Source organism: Equus caballus, chromosome 1, assembly GCF_041296265.1.
Source record: "Equus caballus isolate H_3958 breed thoroughbred chromosome 1, TB-T2T, whole genome shotgun sequence".
Taxonomy (NCBI): Eukaryota; Metazoa; Chordata; class Mammalia; order Perissodactyla; family Equidae; genus Equus; species Equus caballus.
The window spans coordinates 148,664,889-148,689,427 of NC_091684.1; the positions used below are offsets into that span (position 1 = coordinate 148,664,889).

The 24,539-nt window shown below is 39.6% G+C and overlaps 3 protein-coding genes across 11 annotated transcripts in view; 2 read left to right on the top strand and 1 right to left on the bottom strand.

Moving 5' to 3' along the window:
- DNAAF4 (dynein axonemal assembly factor 4) overlaps positions 1-669 on the top strand; it is a 66,519-nt gene extending 65,850 nt beyond the window's left edge. For both annotated transcript variants that reach the window (XM_014734035.3, XM_014734036.3), the window contains one exon: positions 173-669. In XM_014734035.3, coding sequence (XP_014589521.1) covers positions 173-282 — 110 coding nt within the window. In that variant the 3' untranslated portion in view covers positions 283-669. The remainder of the gene's footprint in view (positions 1-172) is intronic.
- Positions 670-12,666: 11,997 nt separating this feature from the next.
- On the bottom strand, positions 12,667-23,358 carry PIERCE2 (piercer of microtubule wall 2). Its single transcript, XM_014733688.3, has 2 exons — positions 23,245-23,358; positions 12,667-13,165 (listed from the first exon to the last, which is right to left on the bottom strand). The coding sequence occupies exons 1-2, from the start codon at positions 23,260-23,262 to the stop codon at positions 12,818-12,820; spliced, it is 366 nt and encodes a 121-aa protein (XP_014589174.1). The 5' UTR covers positions 23,263-23,358; the 3' UTR covers positions 12,667-12,817.
- A 192-nt stretch (positions 23,359-23,550) lies between these two features.
- Positions 23,551-24,539, top strand: part of CCPG1 (cell cycle progression 1) — a 42,697-nt gene continuing 41,708 nt past the window's right edge. For 6 of the 8 annotated variants that reach the window (XM_070236316.1, XM_070236262.1, XM_070236252.1 and 3 more), the window contains exon 1: positions 23,694-23,827. The gene's annotated coding sequence lies outside the window, so the exon portion shown is untranslated. Of the gene's footprint in view, positions 23,828-24,539 lie in introns of all 8 variants that reach the window. The other 2 variants (XM_070236283.1, XM_070236295.1) reach the window with 1 other exon arrangement.

A 24,539-nucleotide genomic window follows, 5' to 3' on the forward strand; every position in this document is an offset into this window, starting at 1 on the left:
TCTCAGAGTAGCTACCATATGTGTGAAGATGGGAATCTGACTTAAAACCTGGTACTTGTCCTGAACCATGGTCCTAGTGTGTGTTTTTTTTAATATTTAAAAAATATTGTCTAGATAACACAAGTATTTATAAAGTATTTATTTTACTGATCACATTGCTGTATAAATATAGGCCTACAGGATTATGAAGCTGCACTTAAGATTGATCCATCCAACAAAATTGTACAAAATGATGCTGAGAAGATTCGGAATATAATTCAAGGAACAGAACTAAAATCTTAATGACTACTAGAAGCAACTAAGTATTGTACTCGGTATTGTTTTAAGTTTTTCAAAAATAACTGGAGGCGTTTGGAATCTGTACATATTATGGCCGATGGTCCGGAATCACTTTCTCTTCAGTCCTCTAGTTCTGCAGAGGGCAAAATATAAATCTGTAGAAAGTGAAATGTTTGACTTGATGGTTTTTGAGTAAGTAAATCAAAATAAGAATAATCTACATAATTCTTTGTTTCTTCATATTAATACATAATTATATTTTTTTGTTACTGAATTCAGCTTGCCCTTATAACTAACAAAATATTTGTTGGTATAATGATTACCAGGACACTTACTGATTCGTTTTTAAGAAGGTAGAAGTTTAAAATAAAAGACAGTGTTTATAAAGTATTTTTATTTGTATTAAATGTACTATTTAATTGTCTGAATGTTTGACAGTTGTTACAGAACCAGGTTTGTTTTGCCCGCTGCACGATTATGCCAATCACAGAGAAGACGCGTTTGCAAATGAGACAGGATTCAATCACAAGGCGACCAAGCAAGGAGGCTGGAGAATCAGTCTCAGATCCGCCTCCTGGAAAATGGGGACTCAGGGATATTTATGGGATAAGGGGGTGGGACAGTCTGAGGTGTGGGAATAGATGATGGGAGGTAAGGAGAAGTGAGGAAAATGATGATCTGCGCAAGTGCAGTCAAGCTTCATGCCTGTAGGACGCATGTTCACAAAATGGCGGCATTACCATGATCTCAGGGTGGAGTTTTTAGCTCCTTGACGTCACAAAGGTCACTTGCTCAGAATTTGCACAGGCCCAGTTGATGGGTTAGTGGTCTCAACTGGCCTGAACTGGACAAGGAGTCAACTCTCAGTTCCCGAAAAACTCAAGCACTCCACCTGTTACCATGGTGACCCAAGCATCAGAGATGTTATCTGTAGAGTGGGTTTTAGTAGTGCATTATCTAACTACTTTTGCCAACAAACAGCTGAGTATAATTAAAGCAAGTTTGGCCGCCAGTTTCACCTTGACCTTGGTATAATCAATACTGATGTTTTCACTTAGTTCCCAAATGCACAGAACCTTTTATTTTTTCTTTAATGCTGACCCACCCTGTTGTTTGAGGTTAGACTAGTTCACCCTGGTCAAACTGTTTGGCAAACCTTATCTTTAACTTTAGTTATAGACAGTGTTCCCCAAAACATCGACCATGTTTCATAGCACTATCTAGTGAAGATAAGTTTTCTAGGGGCATTGTTTTCTAGTACCTTCAAGTACACTAGGAAAAAAAAACAAAGGGTGAAATATTAACTTAGAATATTAGGATATTGGCATCAGATTGCACCACCATTTGTGTTGTATCACTGTGATGATGCAAGCATTAAGCAAAAACAGTACAGCTTCTCTTTTGTATATGGTAGTTGTCACAATTCTCTGATTAGAGGATTTTTAGGAAAACAAAAAGAATTTTAGGAATAAGTTTTTACAGTATTTGGTCATCTGACGTCATTCAAGTAGGTCATAAAACAGCCTCGTGGTGTTGTTTTTAATGCAAAACTTTTTTTTTTTAAAGATTTTATTTTTCCTTTTTCTCCCAAAGCCCCCTGCCAGTACATAGTCGTGTATTTTCAGTTGTGGGTCCTTCTAGTTGTGGCATGTGGGATGCTGCGTCAGCATGGCTCGATGAGCAGTGCCATATCCGTGCCCAGGATTCGAAGCAGGGAAACCCTGGGCCACTGAAGTGGAGCGTGTGAACTTAACTGCTTGGCCATGGGGCCAGCCCTGAAACTTTTACTTCTATAAAGCCACTTTTGATAACTTCTGTAGCAATCCTGTCCAGTTATCAGACTTTCTGATGAGGCAGGATTGCTATTTCTTATAATCAACCCTGGTTTGTTTGTTTTCATTTTTTTTTTATTAATGTTATGATAGATTACAACCTTGTGAGATTTCAGTTGTACATTATTGTTAGTCATGTTGTGGGTACACCACTACCCCCTTTGTGCCCTCCCCCCACCCCCCCTTTACCCTGGTAACCACCGATCAGATCTCCTTGTCAATATATTAACTTCCACCTATGAGTGGAGTCATATAGAGTTCGTCTTTCTCTGACTGGCTTATTTCGCTTAACATAATACCCTCGAGGTCCATCCATGTTGCTGCGAATGGGCCAATTTTGTCTTTTTTTATGGCTGAGTAGTATTCCATTGTGTATATATACCACATCTTCTTTATCCAATCATCAGTTTCTGGGCATGTAGGTTGGTTCCACGTCTTGGCTATTGTAAATAATGCTGCGATGAACATAGGGGTGCAAGGGACTCTTGGGATTTCTGATTTCAGGTTCTTAGGATATATACCCAGTAATGGGATGGCTGGGTCATAGGGTATTTCTATTTTTAACTTTTTGAGAAATCTCCATACTGTTTTCCATAGTGGCTGTACCAGTTTGCATTCCCACCGACAGTGGATGAGGGTTCCTTTTTCTCCACAACCTCTCCAACATTTGTCGCTCTTGGTTTTGGATGTTTTTGCCAATCTAATGGGTGTAAGGTGATATCTTAGTGTAGTTTTGATTTGCATTTCCCTGATGATTAGCGATGATGAACATCTTTTCATGTGTCTATTGGCCATATTTATATCTTTTGAGAAATGTCTGTTCATGTCCTCTGCCCATTTTTTGATCGGGTTGTTTGTTTTTTTGTTGTTAAGCCATGTGAGTTCTTTGTATATTGAGATTAACCCTTTGTCGGATAAGTGGCTTGTAAATATTTTTTCCCAATTAGTGAGCTGTTTTTTTGTTTCAATCCTGTTTTCCCTTGCCTTAAAGAAGTTCTTTAGTCTGATGAAGTGCCATTTGTTTATTCTTTCTATTGTTTCCCTCAACTGAGGAGATATAGTGTCCAAAAAGATTCTTTTGAAACTGATGTTAAAGAGTGTACTGCCTATATTCTGTTCCAGAAGACTTATTGTCTCAGGCCTAATCTTTCGGTCTTTGATCCATTTTGAGTTTATTTTGGTGTGTGGTGAAAAAGAATGGTCAATTTTCAATCTTTTGCATGTGGCTGTCCAGTTTTCCCAGCACCATTTGTTGAAGAGACTTTCTTTTCTCCATTGTAGGCCCTCTGCTCCTTTGTCGAAGATTAGCTGTCCATAGATGTGTGGTTTGTTTGTTTTCATTTTTAAAAATAAATGTAACCAAAATAAAGGTGGGTCTTCTGTGTATCAGATGCCAGTTTGACATTCAGAATGTGTTAACCGACCTAGTCTTCCTTTCCTCAGACTTTTCCAATTACTATCCCAATCAGAAAACAAGAGTAGGCCCAGTAGCTGCCCTAAGGGCAAAAGATAGATCCTGGGAGGAGGAAGAAGAAGGGAAACTCTTAAGTAGTTATTTGTTAACATTTTTGATCCTATCCTCTAAGTAAAGTCATGGTTTTAATGTGACAGAAATACTTGACCTCTTTTGAGCAACCTCCTATGGTTTGCAAGGGACCTTTGTCTTAGATTGAAGTGGTGACAGAGTGAAAATACTGATACAGATATTCCCATTTCCTTTATGATAAAAATGTCTCCCAAATAATAATGTTATCATTAAAACCAATGAATAAAAGATAAGAAAGAATTGTTATGGTAGTCCTTTGATTTTTTTCATAATGCCAATTATTTGATTGAAATTAATTTCAAGATACCAAGTGAGGGGTCGGCCCCGTGGCCAAGTGGTTAAGTTCGCGCGCTCCTCTTTGGCGGCCCAGGGTTTCCCTGGTTTGTATCCTGGGCGCGGATGGACATGGCACTGCTCATCAGGCCATGCTGAGGCAGCGTCCCACATAGCACAACCAGAGGACCTACAACCAGAATATGCAACTATGTACTGGGGGCTTTGGGGAGGAGAAGAAGAAGAAGAAGAAGAAAGAAGATTGGCAACAGATGTTAGCTCAGGTGCCAATCTTAAAAAAAAAAGATACCAAGTGAATAAAATAAACTAAATATAACCATTCCAGAAATGTGAACTGGAGGGCCGGCTCAGTGGTGCAGCAGTTAAGTTCACACGTTCTACTTTGGGGGCCCATGGTTCGCTGCTTTGGATCCTACACACCGCTTGGCAAGCCATGCTGTGGCAGGCGTCCCACATATAAAGTAGAGGAAGATGGGCACAGATGTTAGCTCAGGGCCAGTCTTTCTCCCCAAAAAAGAGGAGGATTGGCAGCAGATGTTAGCTCAGGGCTACTCTTCCTCAAAACAAATAAAAAAGAAAAGAAGCATGAACTGGAGAGATCTTTAATCCCCCACTACTGTATGATTACCATACATAAATACACAGTGTACATGTTAATTAAAAAATTGTTTTGACAGATTTGGTTATGAACAAATATCAAAGCTATATCAAAATATTGCATGCAAAAGAAAGATCGTTAGTTAGCCCATGTTTGCAATGGATGCTTTATAGGAATAGGAAATAATTAGACTAGATTTAAAAAAAGGATATTTTCTGGGACTGGCCCAGTGGCAGAGTGGTTAAATTTGCACATTCTGCTTTGGTGGCCTGGGGTTTGCTGGTTTGGATCCCGGGTGTGGACGTGGCACTGCTTGGCAAGCCATGCTGTGGTAGGCGTCTCACATATAAAGTAGAGGAAGATGGGCATGGATGTTAGCTCAGGGCCAGTCTTCCTCAGCAAAAAGAAGCGGATTGGCGGCAGATGTTAGTTCCAGGCTAGTCTCCCTCAAAATAATAAATAAATAAATAAATAAATGGTATTTTCTTACATGCCACTTGCCTCTTGACTGACAGTCACTTGAGAGTCACCTAGGGTGGATTGGTAACTAATTTCACAAAACATGTGTTTATCTTGTTATAGTGCTGAAGCATTTTATCAGGAATGCTCATTTCTTTTTTTCTTCCCAGAAAGAGATTGTGAATTACATCAAACAAGCAAGGTTTGTCTCAGACAAGGTTTGGGATAAATCTTCTTTTATACATTTTAGCTCTTTACTGACAGAGGTAAAAGTATTACTCCTAATAGATAAATGCTGTCTAGTAGTTTAATGGAAAGTAAACACATATAGTTATGTAAACATATGCTGTCCTGGCTCCTTAGTGTCAAAGGAAACCAGAGCTAGACAGTAGTTAGAGCAGTAAAAACAGATTTTACTCAGGAACTATTGCAATGGAGAGAAGAGACTTCAGTATAGAACTCGGTTAGTTCCTAATACAGCATGGACAAGTCGTGATTATTAGCCAAGGAACAAGTCGAGGGGGACGGGGGTTGTCAGTGGATAGAAAATTACTAAGAGGAAACATCAAGGGTAGGGAGATTCTGGCTAAACTAACATAACAGGGTTCTTGCTGAAGGCAGGCCAGATTGATCACATATCACTTGGGGGATGGTGGAGGGATAAGGAAGTTGGTCAGATGGAAGGTGACCAGATATTGGCGGCGGGGATTCTGGCTAAACCAATTTAACAATATTCTTGCTACAACTGAGCTCGTAAGGGCAAAGCCCAAGGACGATGCCTAGTTGAAAAGGTGGCTCAGAGGAGCCTGTTTAGAATTTGGTCAAGGAGGGACCACTTGTCACTCGCAAGCCAAGAAGTTTCGAAGAAACCTCATCCATGGGGGAATAAGGGTAAAGGATTTTTGCACATACTGTCTGGGGAAAAGGTTAGAAAGTGATCTCCCAAACGTAGCCTGACAACAGGGGTGTGTTTCATTTCCTTATCTGGCTCAGTCTGACTCTCAAAGACTCATCAAGAGCACCCTCAAGAGCTGACCCATCTCTGAGGATCAGATTCACATTAACCAAGCTCAGGAGACTGAACAAAAAAAACCCTGCCTCCTTGTTATTCATAATCAGAAATTGAGAATGTTCATGAGTATGATAGGTTATATGACAATTCATTTCTTCTGATAAGCAGATGTGTATGGTACAATGGTAAACATGAAATCCAAAACAAGGATAATTAGTTTGATGAAAGGAATGTTTCATGGCATCATGCGTCCAATTTTACACAACAGGCTTCCTCTTTCCAAAAAAAGTTTAGGATAATTCCCTTTGTTTACAAGCCCTAAGGCATACCTCACTGTAACTAACTCTCATGTACTAATAATAAAACCAGTTTTCCTATTTTTTTCTTAAAGCTTTTAAAATTTAATTTAATTTTTCTTTGAGGAAGATTAGCCCTGAGCTAACTGCTGCCAATCCTCCTTTTTTTGCTGAGGAATACTGGCCCTGAGCTAACATTCGTGCCCATGTCCCTCTACTTTATATGTGGGATGCCTACCACAGCATGGCTTGCCAAGCGGTGCCATGTCCACACCCAGGATCTGAACCGGTGAACCCCGGGCCGCCAAAGCGGAATGTGTGCACTTAACCGCTGTGCCACGGGGCCGGCCCCAAACCAATTTTATTCTTTAGGTCATGACCAGGTTACTAGTATCTTCTCTTTGTCATTGTCCACAGTTTTTGAAATGTAAATCCTCATTCTATAATGTTTTAAAGGCATATGACCCTAAGATCATCTCTCCGGAGATATTCTCTTCAGAGAACTACTTTTTTTTTGTTTTTTGAGGAAGATTAGCCCTGAGCTAACATCTGCCACCAATCCTCCTCTTTTTGCTGAGGAAGACTTGCCCTGAGCTAACATCCATGCCCATCTTCCTCTACTTTATATGTGGGACACCTACCACAGCATGATGTGCCAAGCGGTGCCATGTCCGCACCCAGGATCCAAACCAGTGAACCCCAGGCTGCCGAAGTGGAATGTTTGAACTTAACTGCTGCACCACAGGGCTGGCCCCCAAAGAATTGCTTTTGACAATATTTACACCATACTTCATTTTAGCCTTTTTATGACCTAAATAAACATGGTTTTTGTTTAGTCAGCGAAACAAACTACTTACTACAGTACCTAGAACATAGTAAGTTTGCCTAAAGTATATGAATTTTTTTTTTCTTCTTTTTCCCCAAAGCCCCCCAATATATAGTTGTATATTTTAGTTGTAGGTCCTTGTGGTTGTGCTTTGTGGGTTGCTGCCTCAGCGTGGCTTGATGAGTGGTGCTAGGTCCGCACCCAGGATCTGAACCGGCAAAACCCTGGGCCACCGAAGTGGAGTGTGCAAACCCAACCACTGGGCCACGGGCTGGCCCCTAAAGTATGTGAATTTTTTAACATAATGTGCCTTAAATCTTTTCTAGAAGAATTGATTGTTCAAACTTTTATCTGAAATAGTCTATTTTTGGAAAAATTACAAAGTATATATTTTTTTACATTTTAGGGTAGCATATTCCAAAAGTGTACTGCTTTATTTAGTGTATCTCACAAAGTAGTGAATTTAATACTTTACAGTTCATACTCTAATGCTTCTTTTGGGTGATTCTTAGGTAGCCTAGTTCTAAGTATACTGTAAGTTTGTGGATAATTCTGTGCTTGGCCTATCCTTGGCTTTGATTTTATACACTTTAGCTTTTTTAGTCCATATTAAAGAAAACTTATTCTGTATTCATCTCCAGCTTCATTTTCTGTTTAGAACTGATTACTGTAGGTCAGCAGTTCTCACAATGTGGTCCCATCAAAATACAAATATGTTGGGCCGGCCTGGTGGGGCAGTGGTTAAGTTCGTACGTTTTGCTTCAGTGGCCCGGGGTTTGCTGGTTCGGATCCTGGGTGTGGACATGGCACTGCTTGACAAGCCATGCTATGGCAGGCATCCCACATATCAAGCAGAGGAAGATGGGCATGGATGTTAGCTCAGGGCCAGTCTTCCTCAGCAAAAAGAGGAGGATTGTCAGCAGTTAGCTCAGGGCTAATCTTCCTCAAAAAATAAATAAATAAATAACCTTTGGCCCTACCTCTCCTTCCAGCTATCACCCTGTTTCTCTGTTCAGTGTTTAACAAAGCTACTAAAAAGTAGTTTTTACTTCTTGCATTCTTTCTTAAACCTAGTCCAATAATGTTTTCCTGTCTGTGACCTCACTGGAACACTTCTTCCTGCGGTCACCAGTGACTTCCACCTTGCCTAGTCAAACCCTGAGGTCTCGGTGCATGTGTTATCTCCCCAGATAATATCAGTTGGGTCATTCCTTCTTCTTGAAACAAGTTCTTTGCTTGGCTTCTGGGTATCACAGTGTTCCTAATTTCTTCCTGCTTCACCATAATGTCACTTATTCGAGGTCTCAGTTGTTTATTTCTCATCATTCCCCTGACTTCTAAATGTTGGAGTTCCCTAAAGCTTAGTCCTTGGGTCTCTTTTCTGCCTATACTTTGTAGTGTTAAAAAAGCACAGGCACAAAACGGAGTCTTTTGTCTCCACAACAGCAAATCAAGACTCCATTGCAATTTCAACCTCTCCCAGAAATGTAACTTTTCAACAATCTGAAATTTCCTGATTAGCGTTAGTGAGGTAATCTGCATGACAAAACCCCTGCCTTCCCTTCCCTTCCCGCCAAATGCCAAAGGAAGATGTCCTGGCCTACAATAATCCTTTCTTTTCTTTTGCTGATAACTTCCTTGCCCCACCCTCCTTCTGTCTGTAAAAATTTTCCCTTTTGTACACCTCCTCAGAGTATCTCTCTTCTTGCTGGATGGGATGCTGCCCCATTCATGAATTGCTTAATGAAGCCAATTGGATCTTTAAATTTTTTTTTTTTTTTTTTTAAAGATTTTATTATTTCCTTTTTCTCCCCAAAGCCCCCCGGTACATAGTTGTATATTCTTCGTTGTGGGTTCTTCTAGTTGTGGCATGTGGGACGCTGCCTCAGCGTGGTCTGATGAGCAGTGCCATGTCCGCGCCCAGGATTCGAACCAACGAAACACTGGGCCGCCTGCAGCGGAGCGCGCGAACTTAACCACTCGGCCACGGGGCCAGCCCCAGATCTTTAAATTTACTTGGTTGAATTTTTGTTCTTTAAGTGTAGTCTTATCTGGTGTTATGATTTTAAATAATATCTTTGTGTGGATGTTGTTTAAATTGATTATACTCAGTTTAGGCTTCTCCCATGAACTCCAGACTTGATATTCATTTGACTTACAACAGCTTGATTTTCCCCAGATATTTCCTTCACTTCCTTCAGGAGTGTGGTCAAACATCAACTTATCTGAGACCTTCCCCACCTAAAATAACTCCTTGCCCAAGCCTCTTTCTCCCCCAACCCTATTTTAGTTTTTTCCCATAACACTTATCACCTGGCATGATTTATATATATATAGACATATAATATTTACATGTAAATATTTATGTATGTCTACAGGCATATCTCTGAGATATTGCAGGTTTGGTTCCAGACCACTGCAATAAGGGAGTATCACAATAAAGCAAGTCACACAAATTTTTTGGTTTCCCAGTGCATATAAAATTTATGTTTACACTATACTGTAGTCTATTAAGCGTGCAATAGCTTATGTCTAAAAAAACAATTACATACCTTAATTCAAAAATACTTTAGTGTTGTTGAAAAATGCTAACCATCATCTAAGCCTTCAGCAAGTCGTAATCTTTTTGCTGGTTGGAGGGTCTTATTAAAAAATGCAGTATCTGGTGCCGGCCCCCTGGCACAGCGGTTAAGTTCACACATTCCGATCTGTGGCCCAGGGTTCGCTGGTTCAGATCCCAGGTGCAGACCTACGCACTGCTTGCCAAGCCAAGCTGTGGCAGGCGTCCTGCATATAAAGTAGAGGAAGATGGGCATGGATGTTAGCTCAGGGCCAGTCTTCCTCAGCAAAAAAGAGGAGGATTGGAAGCAGATGTTAGCTCAGGGATAATCTTCCTCAAAAAAAAAAAGTTTGGCTGCCCTCTGGCTGAGTGGTTAAGTTGGCGTGCTGTGCTTCGGTGGCCCAGGATTTCCTGGGTTCGGATCCTGGGCACGGACATGGCACTGCTCATCAAGCCATGCTGAGGTGGCGTCCCACATGCCACAACTAGAAGGACCCACAACTAAAAATATACAACTGTGTACAGGGGGGCTTTGGGGAGAAAAAGGAAAACAAAAAACAAAAAACCACAGTATCTGTGAAGGGCAATAAAACGAGGTATGCCTGTATATGTATGTAACATGTAACATAAATACTTAAATATTATATATATACTCATGTAAGTGTTTACATGTAAATATGTATACATATTTTACATATACATATTTATATATTATTTTGGATCTGTTTTTCCCTAATAGAATTTACTAGAATCTAAGCTGTATGTATCCTAAAATATAAACACATAAAATCATTCTCAATTATAAAGTTCTGAAAAAAACATAATTATTTAAACCTAGCCCCAAGCCTGTCATACACTACTCACAAAAATTAACTTAAAATGTATTAAAGACTTAAAGGTAAGACCTGAAACTGTAAAGTTCCCTAGAATTGTCCCTGGACTTTAATAGGCACTGAATGACTACGTAGGGGCATTCCAGACAACATACCTTATTCTGAGATATTCATCCTATCTAAGAATTTTAGCAACAACAACAAAAAAGGGCTTAACCACCTGCCATAGTAAGAAACTTTAGATTAATGTCTAGAGTCTACATATTAAAAAGTTGACTTCTCTTGCCACAAAATGAGCACCTACAGCAGAGGGGAATAATGGTTTGTACAGTTTACGTGGGGAAAAGGCTAGGAAACTCAAATTCTGTTGATTACTCACCTGGAAATCTTGTGCAGTGCCTTGATTTTTGATGTTTTAGAGGAAGTAAACAAAACTAATTTTTCTTCTTGCTTGTGCCATTAGCAAATACCACATTTTGGGCTTTTTGGAAGAATTTCATGAGAGTGTAGAGTTTGAGCTATTTCCACACATCAAGCTGTTTTTGTAAATAGAAGATCCAACTTTTTTTTTAACTTTTAATTTGCCATTTTAATCTTTTTTTTTTTTTTTTTTGGGTGAGGAAGATTAGCTCTGAGCTACCATCGTGCCCGTCTTCCTCTGCTTTATATGTGGGACGCCTACCACAGCATGGCTTAATAAGCAGTGCATAGGTCAGTGCCTGGGATCCTAACCTGCAAACTCCAGGCCGCTGAAGTGGAGTGTGTGAACTTAACCACTATGCCACTGGGCCCGCTCAAAGATCCAACTTTTCTGATCTCCTAGTGACTCACAAAATTATTTCTAATTAACATTAATATCCTGAACCTGAAACCAATAAGGAAAAATAAGAACAGTGATTTTTTTTTCAGTGAGGTACCCAGACCCAAGTGAATGGGTGGTTTCAACAGCTGGCAACTGAAATAAATCTGTATATACAGTGGAATTACAGACTTTGAAGAATTGTATAGCTTATCATCCACCACTGCTCACATTCTATGTTAAAGATATATCAGGGGCCAGCCCAGTGGCGCAGTGGTTAAGTTCACACATTCCGCTTTAGCGGCTCTGGGTTCACTGGTTTGGATCCCAGGTGCAGACCTAGCACCACCTGTCAAGCCATGCTGTGACAGGCCTCCCCACCTATAAAGTAGAGGAAGATGGGCAGAGATGTTAGCTCAGGGCCAGTCTTTCTTAGCAAAAAAGAGGTGGATTGGTGACAGATGTTACCTCAGGGCTAATCTTCCTCAAAAAAAAAAGATATCAAATTAATTGCATTTATAAAAATATACCACATTTTCTCACATCTTTGCACTTTTATACTTATCATTTCTTCTCCTTGGACTGACTTTCCTTTGATTTGGTTTTACCTTCTCCAGGTTATTTACCCTGATCTTCTTGGTCTCAATTTGAGCAATTCTGTCTCTGTGTCTGCATACTTTACGTTACATAAACTATCACTTGTTATTAAGTTGCTAATCTCATTTCCCCCAAAATATTGTTCACTGAAACCATAAAAGAACTATCTTTTATTTGTGTTCCATTTTTATAGCATAGTGCCTGCCATTCATTGCTAAATGAATGAATGAATAATGTCCTATCTTCCACCAGCCTAGCAGTGGGAACTAACATTCCCCCAGAACTAACGGTCTAAGCCATTAGTTGAAATACAGAAAAGTGGGAAATTACTGGTCAGAATCTTCCTTAATTCAACTTTTTTCTTAGAGCTCCTGTGTTCCTTTGTTTTGATAAATCTACTCGGTAGACAACTGAGATCCTGACAGCCTTTTGAAGCTTTTGGAGTACACATACTAAAGAAAGATAAAATGTACTAAAATGCTTTCCAGCTTTTATTTTGCTATTTTGAACACTTTTTTTTTTTTTTTTTTGCTGAGGAAGGTTAGCCCTGAGCTAACATCTGTGCCAATCTTCCTCCTCTTTATATGTGGCTCACCACCACAGCATGGCTGACGAGTGGTGTAGGTCTGCGCTTGGGATCTGAAACTGTGAACCCAGACCACCGAATCGAGTACACCAAACTTAACCACTACGTGACAGGGCCAGGCCCTTGAACACATTTTATTTAAGAAGTCACTGTCATTCAGTTATCAGTTGAAAGGCTTTATTTCGTTAAGGTATTTTAAAAAATTAAGTCATTTTATATTTCAAATTAGGTATTCTAGCCTTAGATTTCAAACTCATTTTTGCTGAGTATATTCTCTCTTAAATACACAAAGGAACATATTCATAGAGTATGTTGAAAATTAGGAAAATCAAGGGTTCTGGTTCTGTCAGGTGCAGTGTTCAGAGTGTTATTTTGATAAAATCCCGTAGCTCTGATATGGCTTGAAAATACTTGCTCCTTTGGACTATAAATGCAAGGACAAAACTGTGGCATAGGTAAGAATTCACCATAACTACCTGAATTGGTTTTATACATAATCATCGTAGGTTTTGATAGGGAGGTAGCCGTATGGAGTGTCTTTGGGTCCAACATACATGAAAACACAGGGTTGCCGGGGTTCACACAAGGAGGCAGTTGTTCAGCTTTCATTTCTGTGTCTGAATTTGAAGCTGAATTACTTTTCTTATCCTAAAATATAAACACATAAAATCATTCTCAATTATAAAGTTCTGAAAAAAACATAATGATTTAAACCTAGCCCCAAGCCTGTCATACACTACTCACAAAAATTAACTTAAAATGTATTAAAGACTTAAAGGTAAGACCTGAAACTGTAAAATTCCTAGAAGAGGGGCTGGCCCCGTGGCCGAGTGCTTAAGTTCTCGCGCTCTGCTGCAGGCAGCCCAGGGTTTCATTGGTTGGAATCCCGGGCGCTGACATGGCACTGCTCATCAAACCATGCTGAGGCAGCGTCCCACATGCCACAACTAGAAGGACCCACAATGAAGAATATACAACTGTGTACCGGGGGGCTGTGGGGAGAAAAAGGAAAAAAAATAAAAAATAAAAAAAAAATTCCTAGAAGAAACAAAAATCAACAAATGTGACTACATCAAACTGAAAAGCTTCTGCAGAGCTTAAGAAACAACAGAATGAAGAGGCAACCTATGGAATGGGAGAAAATATTTGAAAACTATATATCAGATAAGTGGTTAACATCAAAAATATCGGAAGAACTCATAACTCAATAGCAAAACAAAAATTCCAATTAAATACTGGGCAGAAGATCTGAACAGACATTTTCCCAAAGAAGACATACAAATGGGCCATAGGTACATGAAAAGGTGCTCAGTAACACTAATCATCAGGGAAACGCAAATCTAAATCACAGGGAGCTATCACCTCACACCTGTAGAATGGTTATTATCAAAAAGTCAAGAGATAACTGTCAGGGAGGCTGCTGAGAAAAGGGAACCTTTGTTGGGAATGTAAATTGGTACAGCCACTATGGACAACAGTATGGAAGTTCCTCACAAAGTTAAAAATAGAACTACCATATGACCCACCAGTTCCATTTCTGGGTATATATCCAAAGGAAATGAAATCACTATCTCGAAGACATGTCTGCACTCCCATGTTCATTGCAGTATTATTCAGAATAGCTAAGATATGGAAACAACCTAAGTGTTCATTCGTGGATGGATGGATAAAGATGTGGTGTATATATATATACACACACACATATATGTATATACAAAATGGAATATATTCAGCTATAAAAAAGAAGGAAATCCTGCCATTTGTGACAACATGGATGGACCTTGAGGCCCATACTAAGTGAAATAAGTCAGACAGAGAAAGACAAATACTGTATGATCTCACATATATATAGAATCTAAAAAAAAAGGGAAAAAAAGCCAAATTCATAGAAATGGTAGAATGGTGGTTGCCAGGATCTAGGGGGTGGGTGAAATGGAGAGATGATGGTCAAAGGGTACAGACTTCCAATTATAAGAAGTTCTGAGGATGTAATGTACAGTGTGGTAACTATAGTTAACAATACTGTATTGTATACTTGAAAGTTGCTAAAAGAGTGGATTTTAAATGTTCTCACCACACACAAAAAAATTGTAATTATGTGAGGTAATGTATGCGTTAACCTTATTGTGGTAATCATTTTACAATATATACTTAGATCTAATCATCACATTGTACACCTTAAACTTACACAATGCTGTATGTCAATTATTTCTCAATAAATAATAAAACTGGAAAACCAAAAGAAAACAAAAAACTTAGCCCCATCCAGTCCGTTTTTCAGGAATCCTATTCTCTTGAGATAAATGACATACATCTATACAGAGCAAACTAATCAAAAGTATGTGTGAGATAGCTTTTTAAAACCTTATACTGGAACTATGAGAATTTATAAAAACATTTATAAATCATAGAGAAATCTGCAATAAGTCGTAGTTAGAAGAGATGTACAGCTGAATTTTAGAGTGACAAGGAAACAAGACAAACATTCAGGGATCTTAGCCCTGTAGGGGATAGCCACTAAGCAAACAATTACATAACTAACTGAATAATTACGATTGTACTAAGTGTTATCAAGAAAAAAATACAAGATATTTATGAAGACATATAGGGGATTCTAACCTAGTGTGAGGGGCTAAGGAAGACCAGTCTGGTGAAGTGTCATTGAATCTAAGACTGGAAGACTTCAAAGGAAAAGATAGAGTTGGGAACAAAGAAAAAGTCAGTGTGGCCAAAGTCTAGTTAGAGTGAAAATGGCTTGAGATGAGACTAGAGGCAGGGGCTGGATTCTGCAGGGTCTTACTGACATCACTTTTAGGGAGATTACTTTGGCTGCTGTCAGGGCCTTGAATGGATGTGGAGAGGAGCTATAGTAGTCCATGTGACGGATGATGATTTATAGTAGGGTGATGGCAAAGAGAGTCAAGTAAACACATTTGAAACATATTTTGGAAGTAGAATTCACAGGACCTGGTGATTGATTGGATGTGAGTGGTGAGAAATAGGGACAGATCAAAGAAGACCCTACGTTTCTGGACAAACATATGGGTAGATGGTGGTGCCATTAACTACAGTTTAACATGTAAATTAAATTTATATATATACATAAAATAAATTTAGTAAATACATAAAATATAAACAATTTGGCTATTTGGGGAGAGAGGAAGCAAGGTATTAAAAAGAATGGATACAGAAGTGCATATAGCTTTCTAGCATATGCATATAATGTGCTTTGTCCTTAGTAAAGTCAAGTCTATAAAGAACATCAAGCTTCAATAATGAAGATGAAAGAATTCAAATGGATCAAACTATATAGACCTTATATATCAATCATTCACTCATTCAACAAATATTTACTGAGAGTATCTACTGTGTGCCAGGTGTTGTTAGATACTGAGAATACGGCGATGAACAATATAAAGTTCCTAGAGCTTACATTTTATTATATAAAAGACAAAAACCTAGGAAACCAGCTCAGTAATGTTGGGAAATTGGCTAGTTATTTTTTAAAATGTAGGTCTTCACCTTCAAGTATTATCAAAATAAATTTCAGATGAATTAATTAAATACTGATTTAAAATCACATTTTAGAAAAACTAGAAATTCAGAGGAAGGTATTTTAACCCTTGAGAAAGGAAGACATTATAAATTTAAAAGTTACAAAAGAAATTATAAAGGAAAAGATTGATGCATTTAACGCTCTAATCTATACATGAAAATACAGTTAACCAAAATTAAAAGGTAGACTACAGACTGGGAATGCTACCTAGGAAGAATGACAGAGGATTACTATGTTTACCTCATAAGAGTCTTTTTTATTCCTACATAAAAAGTAAGCAAAATACTGCAATTCTGATAAAGCAAAGATAATTAACATTCTATTCTCAAAGGTAAAATATATCTAGGTAGGAAACATATGGTATTTTTAAAAATGTAGATGAAAACCACAGGGAGTGTTTTATAAAAAAACTGAGGGGCTGGCCCAGTGGTGCAGTGGTTAAGTGCGCATGTTCTGCTTCAGGGACCCGGGGTTTCCCAGTTCGGATCCCAGGTGTGGACCAGGCACCGCTAGGCAAGCCATGATGTGGTAGGCGTCCCACATATAAAGTAGAGGAAGATGGGAACGGATTTTAGCTCAGGGCCAGCCTTCCTCAGCAAAAAGAGGAGGATTGGCAGCAGATGTTATCTCAGGGCTAATCTTCCTCAAAAAAAAAAAAATCTGAGACCCAATTTTGGCAATGAAATAGCACTCCGCATTGATAATTACTAGGTAAATTAATATAACCCCATTTTAAAAAAATAACACAATGCATTACAAACTTTAAAATGTTCAAGATTTTGAATCCTGAAATTTTAGTTTTGAAATCTATCCTAAGAAAATTAATTGCAGAAAAAATCTACAGCATTACTTACAAAAGACTTGAAAGGTGTACTGATTAGATGGATATTTTAATTATATTGTTTATGCCAAAAATACTAATAAAGTACTTGAAAATAGTTTCTTAAATAGTTTTTTCCTCAACCTTACATTGATGTAGATAAATATTAATCCAGTCCTGGTTTAATTATCTTGGAATAATTACAACCTGATGGGGGGGGGGGTCCCTAAAGTTCTGTTACTATGAATAGATGTTTCATTTAATAAACTTCACCTGGAGATTGTATTATATTGCTTAATTTTTTCTGAAAGACTTGCAATGGTTAATCCTTTATAAACTTGTCTATGCAAAAATAATCAATAACCATTCTATAGATAAGAGATAAGGTGAGTTTTACTTGAGCCAAACTGAGTATTATCACCCAGGAAGGCCTTTTCCATAAAGGAAGAAAGCATTCAGAAGAAGCATGGTTTGCAGTACAATTTTATATATTTTTAGAACAAAGAACATACATTAAACATGCCCAGGATACATATTCATGAAAGTTTCAAAGACGTATTCAGTTGCAAATTAGCAGGTCAACATGCCACTGATGTTGGGAAAGGGACTAATATGGGCATTACCAATAGGGCATAGGAGGGGAAGTATGCATTCTTATCTTGAGAGCCATTCTTTAATAGTTAAAGCAGATGCACAATGTATGTTTGATAGGCCAAACTCAGGCTTTTTTAGTTCAAGCTGAATCAGTCTTGGATATGAATAGTTACTCCATATACTTCAATATGTGAAAATCTCGTCAAACTCAATTTCATTTGTGTTTCTGGTTGGGAAAATCATAAATATAAGTAAGAACATTTATACATATATATTGTCTTATATCTACTTGTGTTTTAAATGTACTTGTGGCTGGTTATAATCTTGAAAAATAAAAAGGTGCTATGAGTTGAAATGGACCTGAGCTAAAATGTTTTCCCCATAAACACATTCCTAAAGTCTTGTTTTTCATTTAAAACTGCCATTAAACCATATTCAATGAACTCTTCAGTCAACTAGTAATGTTTACTTGAACAATGCCTTTAATAAACTCTTCGAAAGTATTTTTCTGTGAAAAGGGACTTTAAAAATATGAATCAAGTATAGTGAAAAGAACTTGTAGTTAGGAGACCCAGGTTCTGGTCCTACATTGTTGAGAATGTGAACTTGGGTAAATCAGATTCTCCAAACCCCAGTTGTCTGTGTGTAAAACAAGGGAGCCTGGATTATTTGTCTGCTCAAATCTCTTCTACTCACTCCATTTCTTCCATAGAATTTATAAAGTTTGTAAGCTTATACAGTTTATGTATATAGTATATAAAAAATATATATATTATATACTATATTTAGTATAGAAAATGAGGTAATCCTGATACCAAACCTCTCAATCTCGAGTTCATGTGCCCAGTGCACAGTAAGTCAAACAGTGAGACATCTGTGCTTGGAGATGGAGAAAGGTTTATTTGAATTGGACAAAATGAGAAGGCAGGAGGATAGGTTTTCTCAAATCTGCCTTCACAAGAGAAGAAAGCAGGAGATTTTTTAGAGCTAAGGGACTTGGCAGGAGTTTCAGAGAAACAAAGGGGTAATCTGTGTTTCTATCACTCAAAGAAGCCCTTGGGCAATGTGACTTCTGGGTGTCAAAGGCAACTAGGGGCTGGTTATCTGGGGATCTAACTTCCTTGAAGGCATTTTTTTCTTCTGTAAAAGCTCATCAATCCTTGTGGCCTTGAGTCACCCCTCAGTTTAAACAAGAAAACAGCAAATTGACAAGATTAACTTCTTTTCATTTATGTCTGTGTTGGGAACAAGGTTGAAAGGTAATCTTATTGAATATTTCCAGTAACCCTCAGGTACCTGGCTTCAGTACCATACTGCATATTCTATGTTCTCACGTTTTGCCTTATTTTAATGACAATCATAAGGCAAAGAAACTTTTCAGCGGGCTTCTTTAAATGTTTTTGAGAACTCTTGTGGGTCACTTGATGGCTTTTTGAAAATCCAATCCAAGAATACTTTTCTGCTGCTGTTTTTCCACAAGAGGAAAAAGCCTTTTTCTTATTTTAAATTTCCTATTGGAAACGCCAGTGTTAGAGATGACATTGCTAGTCTTTTTTTGTTTTTTTGCTGCTGCTCTCCAGGTAACTATCCATTTTTGCAAAAACTGACATTGTAATTTACAGAGGCTTTAAATGTTTAGTTTTTTTCTATTGTCTTCATATCTTGATCTGAGAGCCTTTAATCTTTTGCCTCAGAAAAACCTCATTGGTCAGTTCTTGGGAATAAGACCATTATTTTATGAATATCTATCTTGTTAGAAATCCAGGGGGCCAGCCTGGTGGTACAGCCGTTAAGTTCTCATGTTCCGATTGAGTGGCCCAGGATTCAGCGGCCCGGATCCCAGGTGTGGACATGGCACTGCTCGGCAAGCCATGCTGTGGTAGGCCTCCCACATATAAAGTAGAGGAAGATGGGCACAGATGTTAGCTCAGGGCCAGTCTTCCTCAGCAAAAAAGAGGAGGATTGGCAGCAGATGTTAGCTCAGGGCTAATCTTCCCCCCCCCCCCAAAAAAAATCATTAAAAAAAAGGAAGAAAAAAAACTCTAGCTATTCACTGACCCAGGCACCTTTATGGCCTACTTCATTCCTTTGACCTTGCTAATCAGAAACAAAATCTTGGTAGTACTAACACTGAGAGGTTATCTGAAACTAGAAGTTCTTTCTCCATGTTCTCTAGTGCAGCATTTCTCTTACTTTTATGTACATATGAAATACCCAGAAATCTGGTTAAAATGTAGATTTCTGTCTTAGCTCTGGGGTGAGCCAAGATTTTGCATTTCCAGCAAAGTCCCAGGTGATGCTCATGCTGCTGATTCCTGGATCACACTGTGAGTACTAGGCTACCCACTTGTTATGAAAGATGTGGGTAAGCTATGGTCAGGAGTTAGAGAGGTCTTTGAGAGGCAGGCTATGGAGTGTGAGGCTATGAGAGAAGGAGGGCCATCGGGCCAGGTACATGACACCTGCATGGATTATACAAGAACACGTGAAGCAGACTAATGGGGAAATTTGTATTTGTTTACCTCCTGGTCTAAGAGTCATAAAAAGCACATAGGTGTCGTCAGTTCTGGGTTCTGATGTTGGCAGTGGTAATAGCTGTGTGACTTTGATGAAATTATTTTACAAGGATTCAAGTTCCTTGTCCTATAAATATAAAACAAAGGAGATGGATTAGATGGTTTTGTTTCCTAATCTGAGGATTCAGATATCAGGGCTCTCCAAATGTAACAATAGGAAAGTGATTTTTTATCTGAAAAGCATAAAGGAAAGTGTATATTTTCTTGTGATAAGGCCCTTAATACAATGCACTCTGTGGTGTCCATGTAGGCCAAAAATTTTGATAGTTAAAAAAAACAAACCTGGGGTCAGCCCCGTGGTGCACCGGGTAAGTTCGCATGTTCCATTTCAGCGGCCTAGGGTTTGCCAGTTCAGATCCTGGGTGTGACATGGCACCACTCGTTGAGCCATGCTGTGGTAGGCGTCCCACATATAAAGTAGAGGAAGATGGGCATGGATGTTAGCTCAGGGCCAGTCTTCCTCAGCAAAAAGAGGAGGATTGGTGGCAGATGTAAGCTCAGGGCTGATCTTCCTCAAAACAAAAACAAAAACAAAAAGAAAATTTGGCAACTTTTGGAATACTTAAGATCTGAGTCCTTCCAGATCAGAAATTATATTATTATATCTATCCTCATAGTGTTTGGCAGGGTGCTATAACTCTGACTTTTTCATGTTGAATTAAAGAGAAGATTGTTTATATACAATAAAGTTTTTTTCCTTCAAAACTCTACAGTAGCTTCTTGTAATTCATCAGGCTGAGACCCTTTAAGAAATCCTTAAACTAGCAAATACAATCTCAGTTTCTCCAATTCTAAAATGGAGATAAGAATATTTACTGAGTTGTGTCAGGTTTAAGTGAGGACAGGCCTTTTTGAGTTTCAAATTTGGGTCAGGTTAGTTAGGTTCCTCTTTAGCATAACCCAGCTCACCCTGAATTCCTGGGTTATTCTACTTGACATCTCAGCAAAGTTAAGTTTTCCAATGTCAGGAACCTATTTGTTTTAAAATCTTGAGTTCATATTTGCAAATGTGAAGTATTTAGTCCACTTTCTTTCTGTCTTTTTTTTTTTTGCTTTGTTCAGATTTAAATGATTATCAATATGGTTGGAGTAGCACAAGGCAGGAACTGTGACCTAGGTTCCAATCCTTTATCATCATTTCATCTTTGTTTATATATTGTCTGTAAAATTGGTAAAAAAAAAAATCTGCCATAGTTCCTGTGGTCGTGGAGATAAAATGAAAGAAAATTGGATGTAAACGATAAATTGTTATATAAATGGAATCAATTTTTACCATCTTTTTTTGCAGGTTTACCTCAGTGCATATGTATGATCTTACAGAATTCAGTTCTGAAATATATAGGTTAATGCTACTTTATATTAGTATACTACAATTTACTAATACTCATAATCTTGTAGGAAGCTGGCAAAGCTGGAATCAGAACTCATCAGAACTTGCTATTTATTTATTTATTTATTTTGAGGAAGATTAGCCCTGAGGTAACATCTGTCACCAATCCTCCTCTTTTTGCTGAGGAAGACTGGCCCTGAGCTAACATCCATGCCCATCTTCCTCTACTTTATACGTGGGATGCCTGCCACAGCATGGCTTGTGAAGCGGTGCCATGTCCACACCTGAGATCCAAACCAGTGAACCCCGGCTGCTGAAGCAGAACGTGCACACTTAACCACTGGGCCACCGGGCCGGCCCTATTTATTCTTTTTGACACTGCCTATTAATGTGTTTTAAATATCAAGAGCACAGACATTGGATAAGTCACCAGAATCCTATGGTATCTCGATGGGTTAGCTTTTCTCAAAATGTCTGTTTCCTCAGGACAGGGAAGCCTTCTTAGGTGGGAAGTGGTTGCCCTGTGACTTGTGGGGAAAAGTGCCAACTCTAACTTACTTTATGGACACCCAGTCAGGTGTCCTCAGAGCAACCTCAGCCACAGGGGACTTTCCTTCATCAAATCTCCCTCTACAGCTGGCTCTAAAATTCTGATTGGCTTTGGCTCAAAATGTAATACAGTGAACCAAATCTAGTCAAAATAAAAGACAAATTAGCTGATAAATTTTGTTAGCATAATTTGTACCACATAATCTGGAAAAGTTAGTGTCTACCTAAATCTTTTAGACCTCCAGGATAATTCACAAATGTTTATAAACTTAGAAACAAAATACCCATTGCTTTTACTTTATGTCATAGGCCCTTAGTGCCATTTTCTTATTTGGGCTTCACCCTGTTCAAATCTGATATTCTTAAAATGTAGAGTTCAAACTAGATACAATTAAAAACAAAACAAAACAGACTAATGCAAATAATAAATAGGATTATTCTAAATTTTCTGCCAGGTTACACATTGGGTCAGCAACTGTTTAGTTAAGGATAAAAAGGTTAATTAAAATTGTAAATGATTCTCTTAAAATTGATTGTCTTAATTAGCCTGTGAAGTGCCTTGAAAAGAATATAAATCTACAAATAGATGGTATTAGTTTTCTTACTAATTTAATTTTCAGGCTCTCCTAGAATTAGAGAAATCCAAGACACTGACTTTTCAAAGTCCTTCGTTATAAACACATTTTTAAAAAGATAAATAAAAACAAGCCATTGAAATAATAAAAATGCCCATTGCGGAAGCTGTAATTATAAAATTAAGAATCGTTTTTTCTTTGTAGGTGTTGTGCCACAGTTGATGTTAACTATAGGAACACCAAAAGCAAAAACAACCTACGAGTCTAATTTTGAGGCACCGTTTTGTTTCGGCTCAGGCCCACCGTCGTCCTTGTTAATGTTGTCTTTTTCTGCCGTAATTAGAGGACAGAGAATTAAATCTTAACTTTCCACTGTTTCCAGCAAAAGTGAGTATACATGCAATATATTCTTTTTGGGGGGCTCATATCCTTTTTTGAACACGGCATAATGTAAAAAAAAATCTAAAATTAACAAGGTACGTTTTTCTTGTTCAAAGCTATCACTGCACAGTTTGCAAAGGGGTACAAGTTGCATACCATCCCTAATCATTTTTATACCTTCAGAGGCAATTCTGGCTTAATGCAAGGCATATTTACATCCTTTAGCCCAGTGGTTGCCTAGAAAGGTGTTTTTTGGGGGTGGGGTAGGTGGGAGTGCGGGGTGGCCCCAAATTTATAGCAAAGAGTGCCCACGGTCAAAAACATCCAGCCCTCTGTCCAAACCCACCCCGTCGTACTCGGTCATTCTCGATATCTTCTTTATTTTTTCGGCAACCGCAGTCTTTTCCTTTAGCGGATGGCAAGAAAGCCAGCGAGCGCCCGGGAGACGCCCGGCCTCTTTACTACACTCAATCAAAGCAACAAAGAGAAGGCGAACCGTCAGCTGGATCAGGGTGTATAAACTAATCCGCCTAATTCAGGGAGTAGTCCTTCAGGGTGAAACCGCGAAGCTTTCGAGTGGTTGTAGCAGCCCGTCTCCATAGCAACCATCCGCGGCGCCTCTTCAGCGCCGGAGCCCGGATGTTGTGAGGATCGCGGCCGCCAGGCCCGGCTTCCTGCAGCCTCCCCGCGGCGGGCTGCGCTCCTCTTCGGGAGTCGTAGTTCTTCCCTCAGCCGCCGGCGGACATGAGGCGCGTACTGGACTACGAGTTCCGGCATGCGCTGCGGCGCCCCGCCGGCCGCCGCCTCCCGGCTGCGGACACCCGCGAGCAGGTTGTTGTTTTTATGAGAGGCGTCACCGAGCCTGGAGCTGTGACCGCCGCCACCGCGACAGCCGGCACAGTCGGGCGGAGGTGGCGCTGCCCCTGCAGGTACGGCCCCGGACGAACCTGGAACCCGGGAGAGGAGTCGTGGCCGACTGTCGGGGCCCTGGCCGGTATCCGCGACTCAGCCGCCTGGCGGAGGCAGTCGCAGGATCTCCTCTGAGGCGGGGGCTGCTCGGGCCGGGGCTTGACCCCTGGCGCCTGCGATTGCGGCCGCACGGGTGGCCTCCCCGGAACGCGAGTCTGCAGCCCCGGCGGCCCGAGCCGGACCCTGAGGAGTCTGGTTGGGCGATCCTGAAGCTTCCGACCCACGCGTGCAGACCGGAGCGGTGATCTGGGGGTGTCGGGGTTCTGACGGCCCGGGGGACGGACCCGCCTTCCTTCACCGGGCTGGCTTGGGGCGCTTCTCGGTTCTGATTGATGAGAATCCATATGGTAAGATGTTATGTGCGTCACTCTGCCGGGGTTTCAGCCGGCCCGTCTTTTTTGGTGACGTTGAAGCCCCGTGATGCCAGGAATAGAAAGATTAAATAATGGAGCTGAGATTTCTCCTCGTACGCCAGCCTAATAATGATGCAATTCTCCTCCCTATCCTTTCTCCCCTCACCGGTCCCTTTTAGCGTCGGTCTTCCTAATCGATAAGTCCTGCGTAGCAGCTGTGCACACAGTGCCTTATACACGTTACATGTTCATTTTTGTCTAATGAATCCAACTCTTTGCTATTGGGAGCGCCAGTTTTAACGAACTCAGCCAATTAAGA